The sequence below is a fragment of the Brachypodium distachyon genome, chromosome 3 (assembly GCF_000005505.3).
Source record: "Brachypodium distachyon strain Bd21 chromosome 3, Brachypodium_distachyon_v3.0, whole genome shotgun sequence".
NCBI classification, from domain to species: domain Eukaryota; kingdom Viridiplantae; phylum Streptophyta; class Magnoliopsida; order Poales; family Poaceae; genus Brachypodium; species Brachypodium distachyon.
In genome coordinates this window covers 8,457,069-8,478,525 of record NC_016133.3, presented here as the reverse complement: position 1 = coordinate 8,478,525, position 21,457 = coordinate 8,457,069, and the positions used below count along the sequence as shown (strand labels likewise).

General features: G+C 45.0%; 2 protein-coding genes and 1 non-coding gene across 8 annotated transcripts; all 3 read left to right on the top strand.

Annotated features, from left to right (window-relative positions):
• The first annotated feature begins 436 nt into the window (after positions 1-436).
• LOC104583992 (basic proline-rich protein) lies at positions 437-11,331 on the top strand. 6 transcript variants are annotated; one of them, XM_024460467.1, is made up of 4 exons: positions 437-493; positions 879-967; positions 5,449-5,518; positions 5,647-9,240. In XM_024460467.1, the coding sequence occupies exon 4, from the start codon at positions 6,324-6,326 to the stop codon at positions 8,775-8,777; it is 2,454 nt and encodes an 817-aa protein (XP_024316235.1). In that variant the 5' UTR covers positions 437-493; positions 879-967; positions 5,449-5,518; positions 5,647-6,323; the 3' UTR covers positions 8,778-9,240. The 6 variants fall into 6 exon arrangements, with proteins under 6 accessions (XP_024316235.1, XP_024316237.1, XP_024316234.1 ...); XM_024460469.1 differs by lacking the exon at positions 437-493 and adding an exon at positions 11,107-11,331 and having other exon boundaries at positions 503-967; positions 5,647-5,858; XM_024460466.1 differs by lacking the exon at positions 437-493 and having other exon boundaries at positions 503-967; positions 5,647-5,858; positions 5,941-9,240.
• MIR5178 (microRNA MIR5178) lies at positions 2,836-3,049 on the top strand. Its single transcript, NR_126924.1, has one exon. It is a non-coding gene; the product is annotated as a microRNA MIR5178 (primary transcript).
• A 6,956-nt stretch (positions 11,332-18,287) lies between the features above and the next one.
• LOC100831049 (bidirectional sugar transporter SWEET4) lies at positions 18,288-21,227 on the top strand. Its single transcript, XM_003572443.4, has 5 exons — positions 18,288-18,492; positions 18,633-18,669; positions 19,128-19,506; positions 19,845-19,964; positions 20,717-21,227. Exons 1-5 carry the CDS (start codon positions 18,450-18,452, stop codon positions 20,891-20,893), a joined length of 756 nt encoding a protein of 251 aa, XP_003572491.1. The 5' UTR covers positions 18,288-18,449; the 3' UTR covers positions 20,894-21,227.
• Positions 21,228-21,457: the final 230 nt, after the last annotated feature.

Here is a 21,457-nt window from a genome sequence, read left to right as displayed (position 1 = left end):
GAGAAAGAGGGCGAGGCCGTGGTGGCAACCGAGGAACTCCAAACTCACCTCACATCCCCATGGCCCGGAGAAGGGCGCAACGTGGACGTGTTGGGTAGGTCTAGTCCAAGACTTTGGAGGATGAAACCGAGCGGCGGGGTTTTCTAATGACGGTCACGGAAACAGCGTGGAAGATGGTGTCGAGGACGACGCGGCGCCAGCGCCTGAAGACGGCAGCAGCGCACGGAACGGACGACGGCTGTGGGGGCAGGCGGAGGAGGATCTCCCGCAGCAGGTCCTCGTCGTCCATCGGGGAGGAGGGACGGCAGCGGCGGCAGACCAGTGGCGTGGCCAGCTAAAATTTCCAGCGTGGTCCAACAGTGAAAATATTCATAAAAGTGTATTTATTTTGATGTTTTGTATCTGTTTTATCTATGTTATAGTATGAAGGGTTGGAAAATCATGGACCACCCGGCTACCTGGTAGCTACGCCACTGCGGCGGACCATTTGGAGGTAGGGTTTGGTCTTGCTGGGCTGGAGCAAGCGCAAGACCATTCGAATTTCTTGTATCTACTTTCATAATCTTTTTGGATTATCTAATTTCGAATTTCCTCACCCAACGGCCAAAAGTTAGGTCCTCTATTCACTCCCATTCTCGGCAGTTCACGATCCCGACACATCCAGCCATCCCTCCTCCCTATTCCTCCTCGCCGGCGACGGTGGTCAGCGCTAACCACCCCGCCGAGCTCCCATTCGTCCTCCTCCATCCCACGCAGCCGCGGCGAGTAGCATCGAGCGGCTCCCTCTCCTCTGCACACTTCCCAGCCGGCTCTGTTTCTGAGTTTTCTCCCTTCCCCGACCTCCCATTTCTGTTGAATAATCCGTTTCTACTGTCCAGTCAGGACGCAGTTGGCATTATCGCGAAGATACGAGTGTATGGTCTCTGGTGACAACAATGCCCACGACGCCTGGCTTCTACTCACGCAGGTCTCGTCCCTTCATTTCCCTTTCCCTTGATTTTCCGCCCACCAACTGTTCGATGGATTGCCCAACCTTCGAATGTCACAAAGATCATAGGTCCTGCCTTTCTTCTTCATTTCTGTCACACAAACACTCATCCGCAAGCGTGCCGGCTGCCGGGTTTTGATACGAATATAAATGCACCTGTTACATTGGGAAAGGTTATCTCTATTTCAATTTCGTCCATCATGCATATCGCCTATCGGAGTATTTAGTAAAGTATATTCTGGTAAATGCAGGCTCTATTTTCTATATGGAGATGTATCGTACAGTTATTTCCGGCATACTAGATCCCTAGAGATCCTCGATAACAATTAACAAGACCGTGTGAGCCCGAGGATACCTGAACAACTTTGTTTTTCGCAATCAGAGAATAGAAGATTTGTACTGCTGGCCCATACCTGAACAATTGCTGATCTCATGAGAGTAATAAACTTGTTGGAGCACATATTGCTAGTGGTTAGGCGTGGCAGCTCCTAGAGCACGTGCTGGGCCGTTCCTGCCAAGATCTGTTGTGTGGCTGGCTTGTCCGGCCAAGATCCGGCTGCGCAGCAAGCCTTAAGTGCTGATGGAGTGTCTCATTGTGGTGGCGAGCGGGCTGACAGCATGGGTTACCGTCTTATGGGCCAAATCCGGTGTCAACTTGGCGACATCCGATGCCCAGCCGGATCCAGTAAGGGCGGCGAGTGTACGGCCTTGTGCTGCAGAGCAGCAGGTGTTCAGGACGTATGCTCTAGGTGAAAATTTGCACGGACATTAGTCTATGGATGATGACAGTGCTGTTAGGTGTCGTAAATTCCTTCTTGGATGCGTCATCAAGGTGCTTCTTCCATTTCCACGCTATGATGTCCTGAGGTCTCTGGGTGAAACCTAAGTCAGGCTATGGCTGACATATATTCCGGCCCTGTGATTAGCTCATCTAAAAACCAATTTAGTGATCCAATTTTTACCTGAGAATAGTTATTGGAATGGATTTTGGTCATACTTTCTAAATCAGATCTATGTCATAAATCATGCTTAGGTTAATCTCGTCCCAAATATGGCTAGTATAATTTTTTTGGTGTTGCTAAATCCCTATTCTCTTCAACCAATTTTGTGTGCTCATATTGTAGAGAAGGTATGCAGAGTCCAGGGGATACCCTCCTTTTCGGGAAAAACAAATATTGTAGAGAAGGTCTTTTATACGACAGATCTTTTGTCAATGATTTAAGTGAATATATATATTTAGCCATTAACTGATAACTGTATTGGAAGAAGATAATAATGTTGGTGACTTTAAGTCGTTAATAACCACATACAACATGATAGATCGACGTGTTAAAACTGATGATAGCGAACAGTGTAATATGTGACTGGATGGTCAGATTTGAATTTTGTTAGATCTTTGTGTGAGGTGGTTGATGTGTTTTAGTGAGATTGTTAATCTTAGTATGCTATTGTTCTCATTACTGCAATGCTTTTAACCTGTACTTAAGGATTGAGGTGTCGGGGGAGTACCAAGTTCTGTATAGGATAATGGTATCCTAATGTGAATAGCATCGATACACAACTGTATAGATGATATTTTTTTTCCCACTTATTCATTTTCGCACACAAGATTGTTTGTTTATTTTAGTTCGTTAGAGGACTATGATAACATATTGCTAGTGCCTCTCAGTTCTATTTTGTTGTGGTAACTGATAAGTTACTGCCAACAGGTAACTCAGCAGAAGCAGAAAAGCTTTTTTGATTAGCTTTGAGTAAATATCACAAATATCAGAAAACTATAATTTTTGGATTTCTTTTTACATGTCCACAACTATTTTGCTAATTGTAACACAGAACCCAAATTATTGATTAGGGGCATTTGATAGGAAATTTAACTGCTTGGGACCGCCGGTCAGAGCCATGTGGCAGACAAAATGTGACTATGATCCAACTCTGACCCATAGCACAATATATCGAACTTAGTCCTTGCCACTCGGGCCCATCGATCACGGTTTTTTTTTGCCATATGGCTCTGACCGGTGGGCCTGAGCGATTAGATTGCCTGTCAAATATCCTAATCTCGAAAAATGGTTTTTGTGTTACCAATTAGCCCAATAGTTGTGGACACGTGAAAAAAAAGCCATTTGTGGTTTTCTGATACTGAATCTCTAATTGTATGGGTTTTGTGATGTGTATGTACTGGTTAGTTATATTTGTTGTACTTAAAAAATGATTTTTGCACCCTGAGAAGTGAGAACTGTGGTGATTAGTTTTACTTGTTGTGCCTGATGAATGTTCTCTCCTTTCTCTTTCATTTGTGATGGGTTCGTTGCATGGAAAACAAAAAATTTTCTACGAGAAATGCGGAAGACACCCAGATCATATCTACTAGATAACAAGAGGGATTATGAGCATCATACCCTCGTAGACCACAGAGTGTTACGATCACGTGATCATTGTTGGCGTAGTGGAACTTTCGATGAGATCAGTCTCAGTGCAGAACCGATGGCACCTCCTTGTTATTCACACGTTCAGCTTCACGTCGTCTCCTCCTTCTTGATCCAGCAAGCGAGGGAAGACGTCGATGAGATTCTAGCAGCACGACGGCGTGGTGGTGGCTATGGTGGAGAGCTCCGCGGGAAGGGCTTCGCTGCGCGCGAGGGAGGAGGAGGAGAGGGGCTCAAGGGAGAGAGATCCAGCTGGAGGAGATCGGCGCAGTAATAGCGGTCGGTCGGACTCAAAGAAAAGAATGCGGCAGTGACGAATCTTTGCACTTGAGGAGGATTCCTTCGAAGGGTAGGCTCAGGCATACATGATGAGTCGCACATGCATACATGGTGAATCCAACGGGCAAGAATGAGAGGGTCGGCGAGGTGGTTGGCCGCGGTGGCCCCAGGCATACGCATACGGGCACCCTCTGCACTAGGCAGCATGCTGCTCGTGTCCTGGTCATAGAGAGCACCAGACGAGGAGCAACTTCCGGTTGTAGCTTCGGGGTAGCAAGATGGTGGAATGTTCCAAATGGAAACTCTTTTGTCAATCCGTAGCAACACACGGGCACTCCACTAGTTTATATAGGGTGGTACTCAGGGTTTGCCCCTCCTCCAAGAAGAGGCTAGGGCCGGTCAGGGGAAGGAAAAAGAGTCCCGGGAGGACTCCCTCCCTTCCCACCGACCTCCCCACGTACGGTCTCCACTGTACGGTGGAGTCCCCCCACGTTTCCTCTCTCCTAGGCCCATTAGGGGATAATTAATTAGATTGCTCCAATTAATTTATATAGAAGCCCAATTAAATTCTCACGAATATTCCAGAACATTTTCAGAACCTTCTGAGGACATCCGAAACCTTCTAGAATATTCTCGGTCAATACCGGAAAATATCCCGAATTTTTCCAAAACCCTGAAACAACTCTCCCATATATAATTCTTCATCTCCGGACCATTCCGAAGCTCCTCGTGATGTCCTGGTTCCCATCCGAGACTCCGAATCAATATTTGATATCACCATCTGTTATCTCATCGAACTCTAGCGACATTAAGTGTTAGACCCTACGGGTTCGAGAACATGTGGACATGACCGAGACACCTCTCCGATCAATAACCAATAGCGGGACCTGAATGTCCATAATGGTTCCCACATATTCCACGAAGATCTCATCGGTTGAACCACGATGTCAAGGATTCAATTAATCCGGTATTTAATTCTCTTTGTCCCGCGATATATTACTTGCCTGAGATTTGATCGTCGGTATCATCATACCTAGTTCAATCCCGTTACCGACAAGTTCTCTTTACTCGTACCGCAATATAATATCCTATGACTAAACACATTAGTCACATGCTTGCAATCTCATTAGGATGTTATATTACTGAAAGAGCCTAGAGATATCTCTCTGTCACATGGAGTGACAAATTCCAGTTTTGATCCATACAATCCAACAAGCACATTCCGAGATACCTGAAGAACACCTTTATGATCATCCAGTTACGAGATGACGGTTGATGTCCATGAAGTATTCTTCCGGTATAAGGGAGTGGCATGATCTCATGGTCCAAGGAAATGATACTTGACATCATGTAACTATAGCAATTAAAACTTAAGTGACACGATAAAAAACTATGCTTATGTTTGGATCTGTCCATCACATCATTCTCGCAATGATCTGACTTCGTTAATAAATGACAACACATGTCTATGGTTAGGAAACCTTAACCATCTTTTAATCAACGAGCTAATCTAGTAGAGGTGTATTAGGGACACAGTATTTGTTTATTAATCCACACATGTATTTAGTTTTCTGTCAATACAATTATAGCATGGATAATAAACATTTATCAAGAACAAGGAAATATGATAATAACAATATTATTGTCTCTAGGGCATATTTCCAACAATTTGGACTGCTTGAAATATCAACGGCTATCAGGAAGACCCTGAAAAGGAAAAACAGTTTTCTTAATTATTTGTCACATCTTATGCAGAAGAGAGGATCAAGCAATTTGTCCCGTGAGGCCATGACCAGTTATGGTCTTCCCTCCCTGCAAAGAAAAGGTATGGCCTTCCCTCCTGTGTGTGCAAGAGTTGTGTTTCGATCTTCATTGGAATCTCACGAGTTGTGCACATCTGAATCAGCAAGATTTGTTTAGGTTGTGATACTGACACGGGTATTTAGTTTCCAGGTCATGGAGGCTCCTTGGTCGAGGCAAAATTAACTGCCGTATGCAAATCTAGCTATCACAGGTGGCACCGTCAGGTCGACTGGATTCTAGTTCCTCTACCTGCAGAAAGCCGGAAACCCGCTGGCAGCTCAAGCGACGACGCTCGCCTCACATGGAGAGGCGACTTGACCGGCCGGCCGGCCGGCCGGCCTTCATCGATCTCTGATACACACGTAAGTACCCACGACTAGATCTTCCATCCGTGGCTCAGATCTCAGATAATTGTTTCTCAAGTCAACTCGAGATCGTGTGCAGTGCTGCTGATCAACTGGGGTAACTGGCATTTGTCTGCCCGCGTTTCGAATCTGCGCGCGCCTGCCTAGATCATCCAAGGTTTTCTTCTCCCAAGTCAACTCGTGTGTCACAGTGTCAGTAGTTATCTTTTTTGATGGGCAGTGTGTTAGTAATTATCAATTGTATGCATGTCCCTCTGATCTAGGCAAAGCCAGAGAGCAGCTAAATATGTCAACGAAATGAGCACATTAATTACACAGCTTGGGTTTACACGTGACTCCGATCCAGCAACCAGTAACCATTGTTTTGCTCTGCCAAGGTTACCACCACTATAAATAGGTAGCTTTGCTCGCCCAGTCTGCACAAGCCCCCCTGATATCTGCGATTAGGGTGGTGATCCTACAATGAGATTGCTGCTCGTTGCAGTTCTTCCTCTTGTTATCCTTATCATTTCTTTCCCCATATCTCGAGCCTATGATAGGGGCTCGTCAGCCGGACATGATAATAGCAATGTGCATAAACCTAATGGTGTAGGGCCAGTGAAGAATCCCCATTGTCCTAAGCCTGGACGTGGTCCAAATCCCCATGAAAAAGGTGAACCTGGCAATAATGGATGGCTTCCACACAGAAAAGAGTGCGATGGTGATGATCCCTCTCCCACAACACCATCGAGCCCCCCTCCACCATCTCCCTTGTACCAAGCTAACGAACCCCCTCCCCCACCACCGTCATTGAGTCCACCGACTATCGCTCCATCTAGTCCCTCTATGACACCTCCTAATTCTAATCCCCTTGCTACACCTCCAACGTACCAATCTAATGGCAATCCACCTCCACCACAATACAGTAGCCCACCAACATTCGCCCCATCTACTTTCTCACCACCACCTAGTCCCCCTGCTACACCTCCACCATACAGAGGTAATGACCAGCCCCCACCACCTCCACCCTCATTTAGTCCTCAACCACTGCCACCATCCTCTAGTCTTCCTAATACCCCACCAGCATTGTCAAGTCCGTCAGAAATCGCTCCATACAATTCCCCACCACCTCCTTCTAGTCCCCTCGCTACACCTACGTACCAAGATAATGATCAGCCCCCTCCACCGCCACCATCATCATCTGGCCCCTCACCACTTTGGTCTAGTCCACCGGCAACACCTCCAACCTACCAAGTTAACCAACCACCGCCTCCGACATCTAGTCTCCTTGCCCAATCAGCACCACCACCACCACCACCATTTAGCCCCCACGCCACGCCTCCGACTGATCAAGGTAATGGACAAACACCACCATCGCCACCGTTACCACCACCATTTAGCCCCCCTGCCACGCCTCCCACCGACCAAGGTAATGGACAACCACCGCCATCGTCAACGTCACCACCACCATTTAGCCCCCCGGCCACACCTCCGATTGATCAAGGTTATGAACAACCACCGCCATCGTCACCGTCACCACCACCATTTAGCCCCACCACCACACCTCCGACTGATCAACATAATGGACAACCACCGCCATCGTCATCGCCACCATTTAGCCCCCCCGCCACACCTCCGACTGATCAAGGTAATGGACAACCACCGCCATCTGCCACACCTCCGATTAATCAAGGTAATGGACAACCACCACCATTTAGCCCCCCTGCCACACCTCCGACTGATCAAGGTAATGGGCAACCACCGCCATCGTTGCCGTCACCACCACCATTTAGCCCCCCCGCCACACCTCCGACTGATCAAGGTAATGGGCAACCACCGCCATCGTCGCCGTCACCACCACCATTTAGCCCCCCCGCCACACCTCCGGCTGATCAAGGTAATGGACAACCACCGCCATCGCCGCCGTCACCACCACCATTTAGCCCCCCCGCCACACCTCCGTCTGATCAAGGTAATGGACAACCGCCACCATCGCCGCCGTCACCACCACCATTTAGCCCCCCCGCCACACCTCCCACTAATCAAGGTAATGGACAACCACCGCCATCGCCGCCGTCACCACCACCATTTAGCCCCCCTGCCACACCTCCCACCGATCAAGGTAATGGACAACCACCGCCATCTGCCACACCTCCGATTAATGAAGGTAATGGACAACCACCGCCATCGTCACCGTCACCACCACCATTTAGCCCCCCTGCCACACCTCCGACTGATCAAGGTAATGGACAACCACCGCCATCGTCACCGTCACCACCACCATTTAGCCCCCCCGCCACACCTCCGTCTGATCAAGGTAATGGACAACCACCGCCATCATCGCCGTCACCACCATCATTTAGCCCCCCCGCCACACCTCCGACTGATCAAGGTAATGGACAACCACCGCCATCGTCGCAGTCACCACCACCATTTAGCCCTCCCGCCACACCTCCGGCTGATCAAGGCAGTGGACAACCACCGCCCTCATCGCCGTCACCACCACCATTTAGGGCCCCCGCCACACCTCCCACTGATCAAGGTAATGAACAACCGCCGCCAACGTCACCGCCACCACCTACTCCACTAGCAACAACTCCAACATATCAACCTCCTAGCCAGCCAATGCCACCACCCGGCCCCCCTACTGGGACTAATGGATGGGTGGAAGTTCATAACTTCCGTGATACCTTATATTGGCAAATTGCCCGCTTCGCGGTGTTAATATTCAAGTTGGTAAACAAGAAGGAATACACACTTGTTGATGTTCTTTATGTGAGCATGCAACCTGCAGGAACTGGCAACAACTACTTTCTCGAGATAAAAGTTGCAGATGAAAATAAGAAAGTCGGCAAGTATCATGTACTCGTGTGGGGTGTACCTGGGTCGACAACACAAACATGGAAATTGTTGATGTTCCAATTTGTAGGAAACTAAGCACATGGTGTCTAATGGTGAAAGTTCGAAGCTAGGTTGTGTAAGTGTGTTTTTGTCTAGGGCAAAGATAAATAGAAATGGTTTGGTCAATCTGCGGTGCATGTTCTAAGATTTTACTTAATCGTTGTAGCAATGAGTAAGGAATGATATCCCACTATATATGATTGCAATGATACATTTTGGGTTTGTTCTTACTTCAGAACTGCCCCAGAGTTACAGCATATCTGTGGAGTTATATAACTATAGATAGCCCACCTTGGGCCTATGCTACTGATGAGGCATGTTCCTCATCTCCCATTTTACATAAGCTCTGACAAGCTAATGTAAGAAGCATTAGAGATGACTTTCTAGTTTGACGCTTAATTTGCTGATGTGCATTAGCGGTGAACTTGAAGGAATGGCGAGTTTCGTAGTACTATACTTTTGTATCACCTATATCTATAATAAATATTAATTTGTTGTTGTTGTTGTTGTTTGTTTGTTTATCCATGTCTTTCGAAGTTACCATACCAATTAGATGATGCCCCGCACGTTGTTACGGAAATTTTAGTTAACACACACGAGTGAAATTGACTAGCAACAAAAGAGTATTCAAAATTGAAAGTATACAAGGCCGCTGACAGCGCCACCCAAAAAACGCACTGTTGAGAAAACGCAAAATAGATGGGCACTTGCTGAGGTGGCGCGCTGTGAGGGCAAGAATTCGTTCCCCTTTTGGATCGAGAGTTATAATGAAATTATTTGATAGATTTTTCACTTAGTGGGGATAGCATGCATGCATGTGTAAAAAATATGAGTCTCCTACTAAATATGTGTAAACAAATTAATGATGTGATGATGCGGCATGTTTGTATATTGAGAGAAATTAAGTAGTGGGGTTCTCCTACTTAGATATAGAAGATACCACCGTCCTCACAGCTGGACCATCGCAAGAAGTATCACAATGATAACTCAAAGCAAATAACATAGCTATGAATAAATAAATGAGACAAGCAATGAATGCTAATTTACAAATCAAATAAATGGCTAGACATGTGAGAAATTCTACAAACTTGACATACACTCTTATGCATGTATATGAGCTATACAAAACAAGATAACACGATTTGAATTTGAACAGAATTTGCATCGCTCTAGATCTAGTTTAAGTTGTACCCATCGGCTTTGGAATCTGATTCTACCATAGGGTTTCTATGGTGAAAATTGAACTTTTTCTATGTTATGGTCGGGCTAAGATTATAGATGAAAGATGGAGATCATGGACTATGACGGTTGTAGAGGGGAAGACATTGAGGGTGTTGTCGCTCCGGTGATTGACTCGACGATCCAACTTCTGTTCTACGAATATGAGTGACACAAATGCACTTTGCAAAAAACATGAAACATGATGGAAATGGCATGGCAATGTCGGTCTGGATTGGCATGTATTTGAATATGAGTGACAAGAATGCACTTTACAAAAACATGAAACATGATGGAAATGGCATGGCAATGTCGGTCGGGATTGGCATGTATTTGGAAACATGCGGCCAACTTGAACAATTGGATAGACGGACATGCCAAAGATAGAAGGATTTGGTGGAGACTCACCTATGGCGGCGAGATCGTCCGACGAAGGTGGCGGCCGGAGTCAGAGTGGATCCTGAAATTGGAGTGTTGTGGTCGGCCAATGGAGAAACGGATCGTCTGAGTCGGTTCGTGGAGCGAAGGCGATGGCGATGCTCCGGCGTGAGGGCTCGTCCTTTGGGGCTCTCGTTCGCAGCGGCGGCTGCAGTGGGTGAGAGGAGGGGCGCCAGGGGCAGGGCAGGGTGTGGAAAAAGGGGAGGGAAGTCTGCCGGCCATTGCAAGAGAAGAGGTGGCTGCATTACAGAAGGCACTGGTGAAAGAAGAATGGGGCAGGGAGGTGAGCAGGTGTGCGGCGGGCTGGGACGGCCTGGCCAGATGATGGACCAAGGAAGCTGGCGGCCCAGGGAAAAGAAAAGACAGGGGGAAGCATAGGTGGGCTACGGCCTGGGGGGAGGGGAAGATGGAGCTTCGGCCCAACAGAAGGAAAATGACTTGCAAGTAAAATCTGTTTTCGCTCAAAAAAAAAGTACGGGGTAAGTAAAATCTGAAACTCCATAAAATCGAAAATGAAATGCAAACGAGTTCTTGAAATTCCAAGAAAATTTCAGGTTGCATATTTTGATATTCTGAATCCAAATAAAATACCAACAAACTGAAAGAGCAAGTAGGACTCAAATTTAACTTCCAGTTGGTGTTAGTTCAAGTTGATTTTTTTACGGAAATTTTCAATGAAGTTTTGATAAACTTAATTTTTTTTCGAAAGCTCCAAAAACCAGTCTATAACACTTACCCATAGAAGATGAAGCCAATGAAGGCAGGGAACGAAGATGAGGACATGAGGAAGCTGAAGCCACCGGCCACCTGCATAAATAGCATGATAACAAAAAACTGAGTTGCTTCTCCCTAAACTGCATGGTGTATTATATTACTTCCGATATATCTGAACATATGGTCTGTAAAATGCAACTGTTATCTGTATATCAGTATATGTGATAGAATTATGCAACATATGTGAAATTCAAGTAGCATCTGTTAGAATAATTGATTCAATGATTCTTGCTAGCATGAAACGAAGGATGAGTACCTTGAAGACCCGAGTTAATTATTTTCATTAAGGCATGAAATGTGGGTCTGAATGTCTAGTGCAACCCCCTAGTTAGGATCCTGACACTCAGGTAAGTTTTTTGTGTGCTTCAGAATTTTAAATTCTTTCTCTATTTCCCAAAATTGGAGGAATGTATTATGGTTTTTATTAATTTCATTTCAGCTCTAATAATCCTAGAAATGCCCAATAAACCAAAATAATCAACTCTCTGCTTCTACGGCCATTGCAAGAGAAGAGGCGGCCTGCGTTAGAGAAGCAACTGCCCGAATCCCCATTGCAAGAAGAATGGGGCAGGGAGGTGTGGCGGGCTGGGGGCCTGGCCAGATGATGGACCAAGGAAGCTGCGGCCCAGGGAAAAGAAAAGACAGGGAGAAGCAGAGGTGGGCTACGGCCTGGGGAGAGGGGGAGATGGAGATTCGGCCCAATAGAAGGAAAATGACTAATCCTTGTAAGTAAAAGCTGAAACTCCATAAAATGCAAAACGTAATGCAAATGAGTTCTTGAAATTCCAAGAAAATTTCAGGTTGCATATTTTGACATTATGAATTCAAATAAAATACCAAAAAACCAAAAGAGCAAGTAAGACTCAAATTTAACTTCCAGATGGTGTTAATTCAAGTTGAATTTCGTGAAATCCAAAACTGAGTTGTGAAATCCAACTGTTATCTGTATATTTACACCTGCCATAGAAAATGAAGCCATGAAGGCAGGGAACGAAGATGAGGACATGAGAAAGCTGAAGCCACCAGCTGCATAAATAGCATGATAAAAAAACTGAGTTGCTTCTCCCTAAACAGTGTATTATATTACTTTCGATATGTCTGAACATATGGTCTGTAAAATGCAACTGTTATCTGTATATCAGTATATGTGATAGAATTGTTCAATATTTTTTAAATCCAAGTAGCATATGTTAGAATAATTGATTCAATGATTCTTGCTAGTATGGTACCTTGAAGACCCGGGTTAATTATTTTCATTCGATCAGGCATGAAATGTGGATATGAATGTTTAGTGGATCCCACTAGTTAAGAACCTGACATTCAGGTAAGTTTTTTTATGTGTGCTTCAGAATTTTAAATTCTTTCTCTATTTCCTAAAATTGGAGGAATGGATTATGGCTTTTATTAATTTCATTTCAGCTCTGATAATCCCAGAAATTTCCAACAATCCAAAATAATCAACTCTGCCTAGACAGAAATTTTATGATGCATGAAGAAAGTAGAGGATGATAACATCCACAATTGAAAATTTCGGAATTTGGATGTTACAGAAGTGTTGCGCCGTGTTCAGCATTGAAAGAAGTATCGCACACGTGAGAATTATATGAATTGTTTTAGATATATATAGTTACAAACGGGTGTAGCTGATTGTAATTTTGGTTCGCATCCTTCGTTTTCATGCGTAGCAATGGCGACAGCCGGACGCACTGGAGGGAGAGGAAGTGACAAAGTGGCAAGTACGCATGCGCATCAAGGATCGGAGGTACCCAGGAATGGGATTCGATCAAGGACAGCATGATGCAGGATCAAGCCTTGTGCACGTCTTTTTCCCATATCCACGGTTCCACGCGTCGACCCTTTTGCCGCTTGTGTTCTGCGTCCCGTCGTAGCACTGTATCCAACAACAAGCACCCAACGTTCCCTTTGGGTTTAATCTGGCCGGTCGAAAACGCCAATGCAATACATGATGCGTTGAATGCTGATGCATATATACAGAGAGGCGTGCCCCATGTTGTCGTGGGCCGTGCATATGCACAGCATATATGTAATTCACAGAACACAGTTGCGACCGGCCTAAACTTGCATCTTCTAAGAGCTTTCTAAGAGCTTTTTTACGATATCCTGATACTCCATCAGAGAATATTGGAGTACCAATCAAATCTGGTCCTTCATTTAGCAGGTCTATTTTAGTCTTTCTGTCTTATTAACCAAATGTGATATTTATTTTTTATCCGTAATCGACTGCATCGTCATCCCTGTTTTTCTCACGTACGAACTCCTGATAAATCCTCATCCATGGAGCGGCCGGCGGCTCCTCCCAATCACCCAAATGCGCCACCGCCGGTGCAGGAGTATGAGTTAAAGACCAATCAAATTATGGGTTGTCGTTCTCCTGTAACTTCATATCTTGCCGATTTTAGATCTAAGAAAATTAACAGACCAATTTTGGAAGAACTAATTCAAGAACACATAAAACTGGCCGTCATACGTCATGGGCATCCATGAGATGATGAGACTTTAGATTTTTTTTTAATCACGAACGGACAAATACTAGATTCACGTGTATGTGAATCAATTCGATCTGGAAGTGGAGTGCTTCGTTGATACGGTCATGACCCTGGTGAGAACTCAGACAAAGACGGGGCAGTACATAGGCGTAACTCATTCGCTGTCTCCTACCCGTAATTCCGGCCAACCCGCACCCATCATCATCGCGTCCCGCGATGTTTGAGGCATCATAGCCTAGCTAGTTGCTGATTCCCCAGTGTGTCGCTTCCACATGGGCCAGGGCCACCACTCTTGTATCTGAAGAAATCGGCCACGGCTGACGAGTTCATTGGCCCCTTAGATTACGATTTTACCCCTTCAATCATGGTACTCCCTAATTCTTTACCCTAGTACTTCTTAATACGTGTGCTGGAGTACGGTTTAATCTAATCCATCCGATTAGAGAAAATAAACGGTTCATATTTATTTCGGGGTACCATAAAAGAGCTCTCTTCTAATATAGGAGCATGTATTAGGCATTTTAGGCTACAAGGACAGGTATAGAGCATAAATATTTTTGCGTGCGAGGCTTGGCTTCCGCTTTGTTTTGTTTGTCGCCGGAGGGGATCTCGTTAGCGGCCCGAAGCCCTGCCGTGTGCATGTGCGTTGGCCGTTGGCTCCGGCGGAGAGTGCCTTTTTCCCGGAGACGTCACTGTTCGTCTGTTCCCCGTTGTGTGTTGTGTTGCGCTGCTGCCGAAAGGAGAAGACTGGGTATGGCATCAGGGAAGGGATCGTGCATACGTGCCATGGCTCACATGGCCTGGCACTCTCTCCTGTCGAGTTAGGTAAGACTGCTGGGATGCTTGTTTGATGCTTCCCGATTGTTGTTGGTTGGTCGGTCTGTCTTGTAATATGCATTTCGAGCTGGTGCTTCAGTACGGCACGGCTGCCCTGCAAATGCAAGGATATGCGTGCCAAGATCAGCCACGGCTCATGAGAGTGATGACTACTTTTGGATGGAAAGATGCCGTTCGGTTATGCCGGTTTCATCTAGCGTCTTAAATCATTGGCTTTGTTGTAGGACAAACGGGCTAGCTAATCTGGGACGACGCTGCACGTTATTGTTAAACACAACAAATTGCATGTGGTCCTATATATTGGATCCACCTGAGTTGACTGTGTCCAAATAACAGTGTTGGTGATTTGATCGTTGGAGCTCCTTGCAACAATATTCGTCTTGAATTGCGTCTCGTTCGGGATCATATAGCTCATATACGCACTTAGAAATTAAAAAACAAATGGTGTGGCTAGCTATACCGCGGCCGCTTGATTTTTTAAGGGAAAAGATTAAATCGCAATCAACATAACAGAACCGTTGGTTTAAGATAGTCAGTAACATCCTCGAAAGTTCCGCTCTACTCCTTTCGGGTGCATGACTAGTACTGTAGTGTTCAAATATAAATATACTCACATTGGTCGATTCACAATCCTATATATAGCGATTATCAAATCAAGAAAAGTCATGTCCATTCAAAATGCCAACAAGACATGATTTCAAGCCAACCAAGATCAGTTAACAAGTCAAGGTACGATCAATTATATCCAAAATACCCAATTTTATTTTGCGGGTTTTATAAAAAAAAATACCCATGAAATAGAAGAAGAAGGTCGAGCAAGGAGAAAAAAAGCCAATGCATGGAGGGATGAGAAAAAATGGTCTAATATGCACCACAGACCTCTTCCTCCACCATTTGGTACAGCACAAAATTATGGACCAAATTCCTCTCTTCCTCTCACTTTCCCTTTTCCACCAAGGTAGCCATGTTTTTTTTTTTGCCATGGGCCCTAACCTATTGATCTAGACTGTCATGCCAGGTGTACTGGCATTCAGTTCACCTCGTAATAAAATTTAAGGGGGGAGTCTACAACTCGACACCGAAAAAGACCCGTTCAGTATGAGGTCGAGGGCCAAGCCTAAGCTCCTTCGACCTCTAGCCTCGACGTCCGGAAAGACCCATTTGGTCTAGAGATGGGGCTTTAGGGATCTATAAATAGCGGAGAGCAAACTCTAAGCTCCTATTGTTTCGTGCCACTCTCCTAACATAGGACTGGGCTAGCTCAACCAGTGAGACAGGATTTATTCAAAAAATATCGATGTTTCAACTTATCTCGTGTATGGTGACCTTTGCTAATAGGCCAGTGTATTGAAAACAATACACTCAACCCATCGAGCATCGAGACCCCCAACTACAAGTGTGTCCATGCCAACTTCCGCCGTTGAGCCCCATTGCGCGAGCTTTGCCACAGCGGGCTTTCGCCATCCTCTTCTACTCGAGGTGCCTACCAGGCCAGGGTTCTCTCCGTGCCATGCCAACCATGAGCTTCACCATGGCATTGTCGTTGCACAGACCTACTCCACCGTGACGGAGACCCAGCACACGTGCGGCCTCTCTCTCCTGGACGAGTTTCACAAGGAGAGAGGAGCTTTGCCATGGTCATATTTTCCGTGCCGAAGCAATATATATAATCGACTCATTTTAATTCTTTCTCATCGTTTGACATCTCACCGAACGTTGGATGATCAAAATGGTCATTGTCCACCACATGTAGATAATCAATGTCGTAATGGAGTCATCATAGTCGACTTTGTGTGACGTATCATCTTCATCCATGGTCAACTCTTCTTCATGATGCCTAGTCCAATATATATCCCTCCTTGCAAACCCTTCAAACCAAGTGTGTTTCAATCTGCTTTGCTTTACTTCATAGCTTGATGTTAACGCAATCAAAGCATGCATGTACAAAACTGATCGTTCTGTTCCCACGCATCGGCCTTCACAATTTGAATGAAATGAGTGACACAGGCTATATACTTACCTCTCATGCTTTGTTTGTGTTGAACCTCTGTCCATCTACACAAAGAAGGCAAGGAACTTGTGAATCTGCCATTTTCTACAAAAATCTAACGCATTAAAATGTTCTTTTGTCCATCTTACATACTCCCTCGGTTCCTAATACTTGTCGTGGTTTTAGTGCAAAATTTGCACTAAAGCCACGATAAAATTTGCACTAAAACCAAAACAAGTATTTAGGAACGGAGGGAGTAAATATGCAAGGTTCTCCCTATTTTTCACTAATATCTTAAAATATAATCAAGGTGGAAAATAGTAAAGGAGATCATCAAAGATTGGCAAAAAGATCAAGTCAAATTTCCAAATCACTCTCAGATCGCCAACCAGTCGTGGCCATCAGTGCAGATCAATTTTCTCAATTCTGCTCACGGGCTACTTTTGGCTAATAAAGCGGGTGGCTATTGCAAACGTTAAGTTTCTACAACTGCCTGACGTTAAGCTGCAAACGTTTAAAATGAAATAAAATGTCTGGTGTTTTTGTATTGATTAACTCCATAATAGATGCTAATTTTTTTGACATACAGGAGGAAGAATTTCAAATTCGACTTCCAAATAGATGCTACTCCGTACTCCTGTCGATCCAGTACAACAACTTTGTACTGAATCTCCGACACTTATAATGTACTGGAGGGAGTACATATAAAAACTTTCATGCAAGATAATTCCAAATTTTACTACGTCGTACTTTGTTTTTATGAAAACACTGTATGGGAAACCCTTGAGCATAATTGTGAGCACTGGTGGGTGGAGTCATGTACCCACAACTCTACACCACATCAAGAGGTGTTTCAAACCATTAGTCTAATTGTTGGTCAAAATAAAATCTTAAAATATGTGCATGCCATTCTTTGTGAAATGGAGAGAGTATATTGTATCTTGTTTGTACACGTAATCCACGGAACCCCAATAACAATATTGCATGAAACATGCCACCATAGGGAATGGATTCATTTTTTACTACAACAACAAAATAATTTGGCCCCGCAAAGAAAAAAAAATCAATCTTTTAACATTTGAAAGAGCATATATAGGAGAACTTATATCAACGCATACTAGTGTAACTCTCGTAAGTTGCTAAACATTAAAACATGTATTGCTATCATCTGTGTGTGAGATCAATTCTTCTTGAACATTTGTGCCAGATGACCAGATCGTTCAAATATTGGACTGAATTTTTAAATTTTTCTGCGGGGAATGTTGGACTGAAAATTGACGGACTGCCTCCTTGATCTGAGAGTTTGATTGCCCGCATTGCATGTTGCCCTGCGTTCCGATCGATAAACTAGCTCGATTACCTGATGTGTGATCTGAGCGTGATTAGCATGCGTTCCCTACCGAAAGTTGATGGTCCGACCCGGCCGACGCCCAGAGCACACACGTTGCGCTGCTGCGCCGCAACCATCTTGGACCAAGAACATGTACCAAAATAAAAAAGAAGCGATACCGAAAAGAACGTATAAAGAAAAGGTGATTAGAATGACCCGGCAGGTCTGCCGGCTGCATTTTAATACCTCTGGCCGACTGGCGTGGGTCCTGGTTGCCAGAGAGAGAGAGTTATACCAAAAAAGAATACGCATAGAGGAAGAATGTGTGTTTTTTTTTTCTGTGCACGAGAGGGAGAGAGAGTTAGATAGAGACGGGGATAGAGGTGGGCGCCACGGGTCTGCAGTCTCGCTCTATTTAAGCCCCCGTGTGGTGTTCTCTTGAGATCATTCAGTCATTCAGACATCAACAGACGACAGATAGAGAAGGGGCCGGGCGGTTCGTTCGTTTCCTTGTTTTCGTACCTCCCATCCCTAATACCCCTGCCTCCAAAGTCCAAAATCCAATATCTTGAGAGATATCCCTTGATTCCACTTAGATCATACACGAAGCCAGCATGGTCTCCCCAGACACCATCCGGACGGCCATCGGCGTCGTAGGTGCGTCGCCGTTCACGTATTAATATACACGGGCCGGTCATGTGGGAGCTATTCATTGATCATTCTTGTTGCTACGGAATTTAAATAAAAGATGTACTTGTAATTTCATCTTTTGTGATTCTTTTGTGTCTGTCTTGCAGGGAATGGAACTGCACTGGTGCTCTTTCTCTCCCCAGTGTAAGAACCGACAAATAAATACGGAGTATATGCTTCATTTACTTGCCCAGAAAATACAGAATTCCAGATCTAATTATACTCCTAAAGCAAATCACATTGCAAAGAAAGAAAGGAAACACAGACGATGCATGGAACAAGCACACTAATCGAATAGGATGCAGAATTAGTATGTGCACAATGATCATTAAGATTTATTTTTCTAATTAGTAAACATAAAAGAACGAGCAATTAAAGAAAGAATAATATCCGAGTAGTGTAGGAACACTTTTAGCAAGATATGTGCATACGTATTCTTCCATGCCGACGTTTTACCTCATCTGGAATATGTGTACGATGATCATTAAGATTTATTTTTCTAAAATACATAAAAAAAATAACCAAAGAAAGAATAATATCCGAGTAGTGTAGCAGGAATACTACTTTTAACAAGATATGCTACTCCCGTATGAATTCCCCAGGCCGACGTTCTACCGCATCTGGAAGAAGAGGTCAGTGGAGCAGTACTCGGCGGTGCCGTACCTGGCGACGCTGCTCAACTGCATGATATGGGTGCTGTACGGGCTGCCCCTGGTGCACCCCAACAGCATGCTCGTCATTACCATCAACGGCACCGGCATGGCCATCGAGCTCGCCTACGTCGCGCTCTTCCTCGCCTGCTCCGCCGGCGCCGCCCGCCGCCGGGTGCTCCTCATCCTCGTCGCCGAGGTCGCCTTCGTCGCCGCCGTCGCCGCGCTCGTCCTCGCCCTCGCGCACACCTACGAGCGCCGGTCCATGGTCGTCGGCATCCTCGGCGTCCTCTTCGGCACCGGCATGTACGCCGCCCCGCTCTCCGTCATGGTACGTATCCGACTGATGATCTGGTGCTAGTATTTTAGTAGTACTAGGTGATTAATTGTCGGCGTCATCAGGTGACCAGGGGATTCAGAGAAATTGTTATAATCAACTGCTGTTGGAATGGGAATAAGCATTAGGAAAAGAACGGTGGACTACTTTATGATTGTTCCTAGACTTCCTAGTCCCCCCATTCAAAACAAAAACGTGTGTCATCTCCGTGTTTCCTTGTTACTTTCATGCTTCTGTTCTGATGCTACTCACTACCAGACCGACACAAGTTGTCATATTGGTTGGAATTACCGATTTCATCATGTTAATTTCTGTGCCCGTTCATTTTTCAGAAAATGGTGATCCAGACAAAGAGCGTGGAGTACATGCCTCTGTTTCTGTCCCTGGCCTCGCTCGTCAATGGCATCTGCTGGACTGCGTATGCGCTCATCCGCTTCGACCTATACATCACCGTAAGGCTTCAAAAATTATTTATTACTCTTCTCACAATTTTTTGCACTGACGTAATCTGTACGAGTATAATGGTCACGCAATCATTAGCTAGTAATCCCTGGATCAAAGGGCTCGTTACTTTAGGAGGTTGTGCTACTTCGTATTAGAGTTTTAGGCTACCCGTGGGGTGCTCAGAAAGATCAGACCAGGCACTGTTGCTTCTAGACATCGTGACATCGAACGCTCAAGTCAAGGTAGCGTCGCGAATGACGCCAATGACCATATAGACCGGATTATCCCCAGCTGTCGGTTCCACGTTCGGATTGGATTGTCACTGTCCAGTCGTCTTATAACAGCACCAACTTGGTCCTTATCTAATGTTTTTTCTCAACTCCGTTGTCGAGATGAATTCACGGTACTGAAACCGGATTTCATTCCCGAAAAAGAAAAATGTTTTTCATTCAAAAAGAAGGCGTATGATTGATTTGGAAGTCAAATCAAGGGCTGAGGATGACAAAAAAAAACATGTGAGGTGTAGCTAGCGCTTGTGTATGTGGTATATTGCCCACGGTTGGGGAATTGGAGATGATGATCGATATATACGACACAGAGAACAAGATTCTTTTTTTATTTAGAATAACAAGATTCTTTTTCTAAGAGCCGACATAGAGAACAAGATGGTGTCACTAATGCCCGTGGGCTTAGCAGGCCTCTTGGTATTTCGGCTAGTTCCTCTTGGCGGCCCACTAAGTATTAACTTGCATCCATGCAGATCCCCAATGGGCTGGGCGTGATGTTCGCCGTGGGGCAGGTGATCCTGTACGCTATCTACTACAAGTCGACGCAGCAGATCCTGGAGGCACGCAAGCGCAAGACCGACCAGGTGGCCATGACCGAGGTCGTCGTCGACGCCAAGAACTCAGGCGCTGGAAACGGCAACTACTTATAGATGCAACAATTAATTGACTTGAAAAAGCCCCTTTGCGGATGATGTACCGTCGGTTTGGTCTCGTACGTGTAACCTAAAAGGATCATCGATCTGTCATCTTCTTGTTTTTTTTAAATATGTAGTGTGTGTATGGCAGCCACTCTCAGCTTGAGACGGCTAGCCTGATGAGTGTCCGATCTCCGGTGTTCTTGATTTTCTTAGAAGAACAAGGAGAGTCCAACGGGAGCTAGCTGCTTGTTGAATTTTTCTTACATATTGTACTGATTTGTTGTTGTGAGCATCATCTATCTGACTATCTACTTTTGTGTATCAAGATTTTGGGTCAGTTTATCAATTTTTGGTGGATTATGATAACTCGGCTTCCTATTTCTCTCTGGTTTGCTGTTAGCAAACCGCCTTTTCTGGGTTTTTTTTCTAACAAAACAAAACACAATTCAGCAATCACAAACTAAACCTTCATCTATCTCGTCACCCAAGGTTTTGCAAAACAAAAGAATGTTATCAAAATATAAAACAAACTTTCCTGTTAGAGCGGATTTCTTTTTTTTACTTTAACAATCTGTA

Coding starts and splice junctions, on each gene's coding strand:
- LOC104583992 (XM_024460467.1), top strand. CDS start 6,324: ATGAGATTGCTGCTCGTTGCAGTTCTTCCTCTTGTTATCCTTATCATT.
- LOC100831049 (XM_003572443.4), top strand. CDS start 18,450: ATGGTCTCCCCAGACACCATCCGGACGGCCATCGGCGTCGTAG. Junction 18,670..19,127: donor GTGCTCTTTCTCTCCCCAGT/GTAAGAACCGAC, acceptor TGAATTCCCCAG/GCCGACGTTCTACCGCATCT. Junction 19,507..19,844: donor CCGCCCCGCTCTCCGTCATG/GTACGTATCCGA, acceptor TTCATTTTTCAG/AAAATGGTGATCCAGACAAA.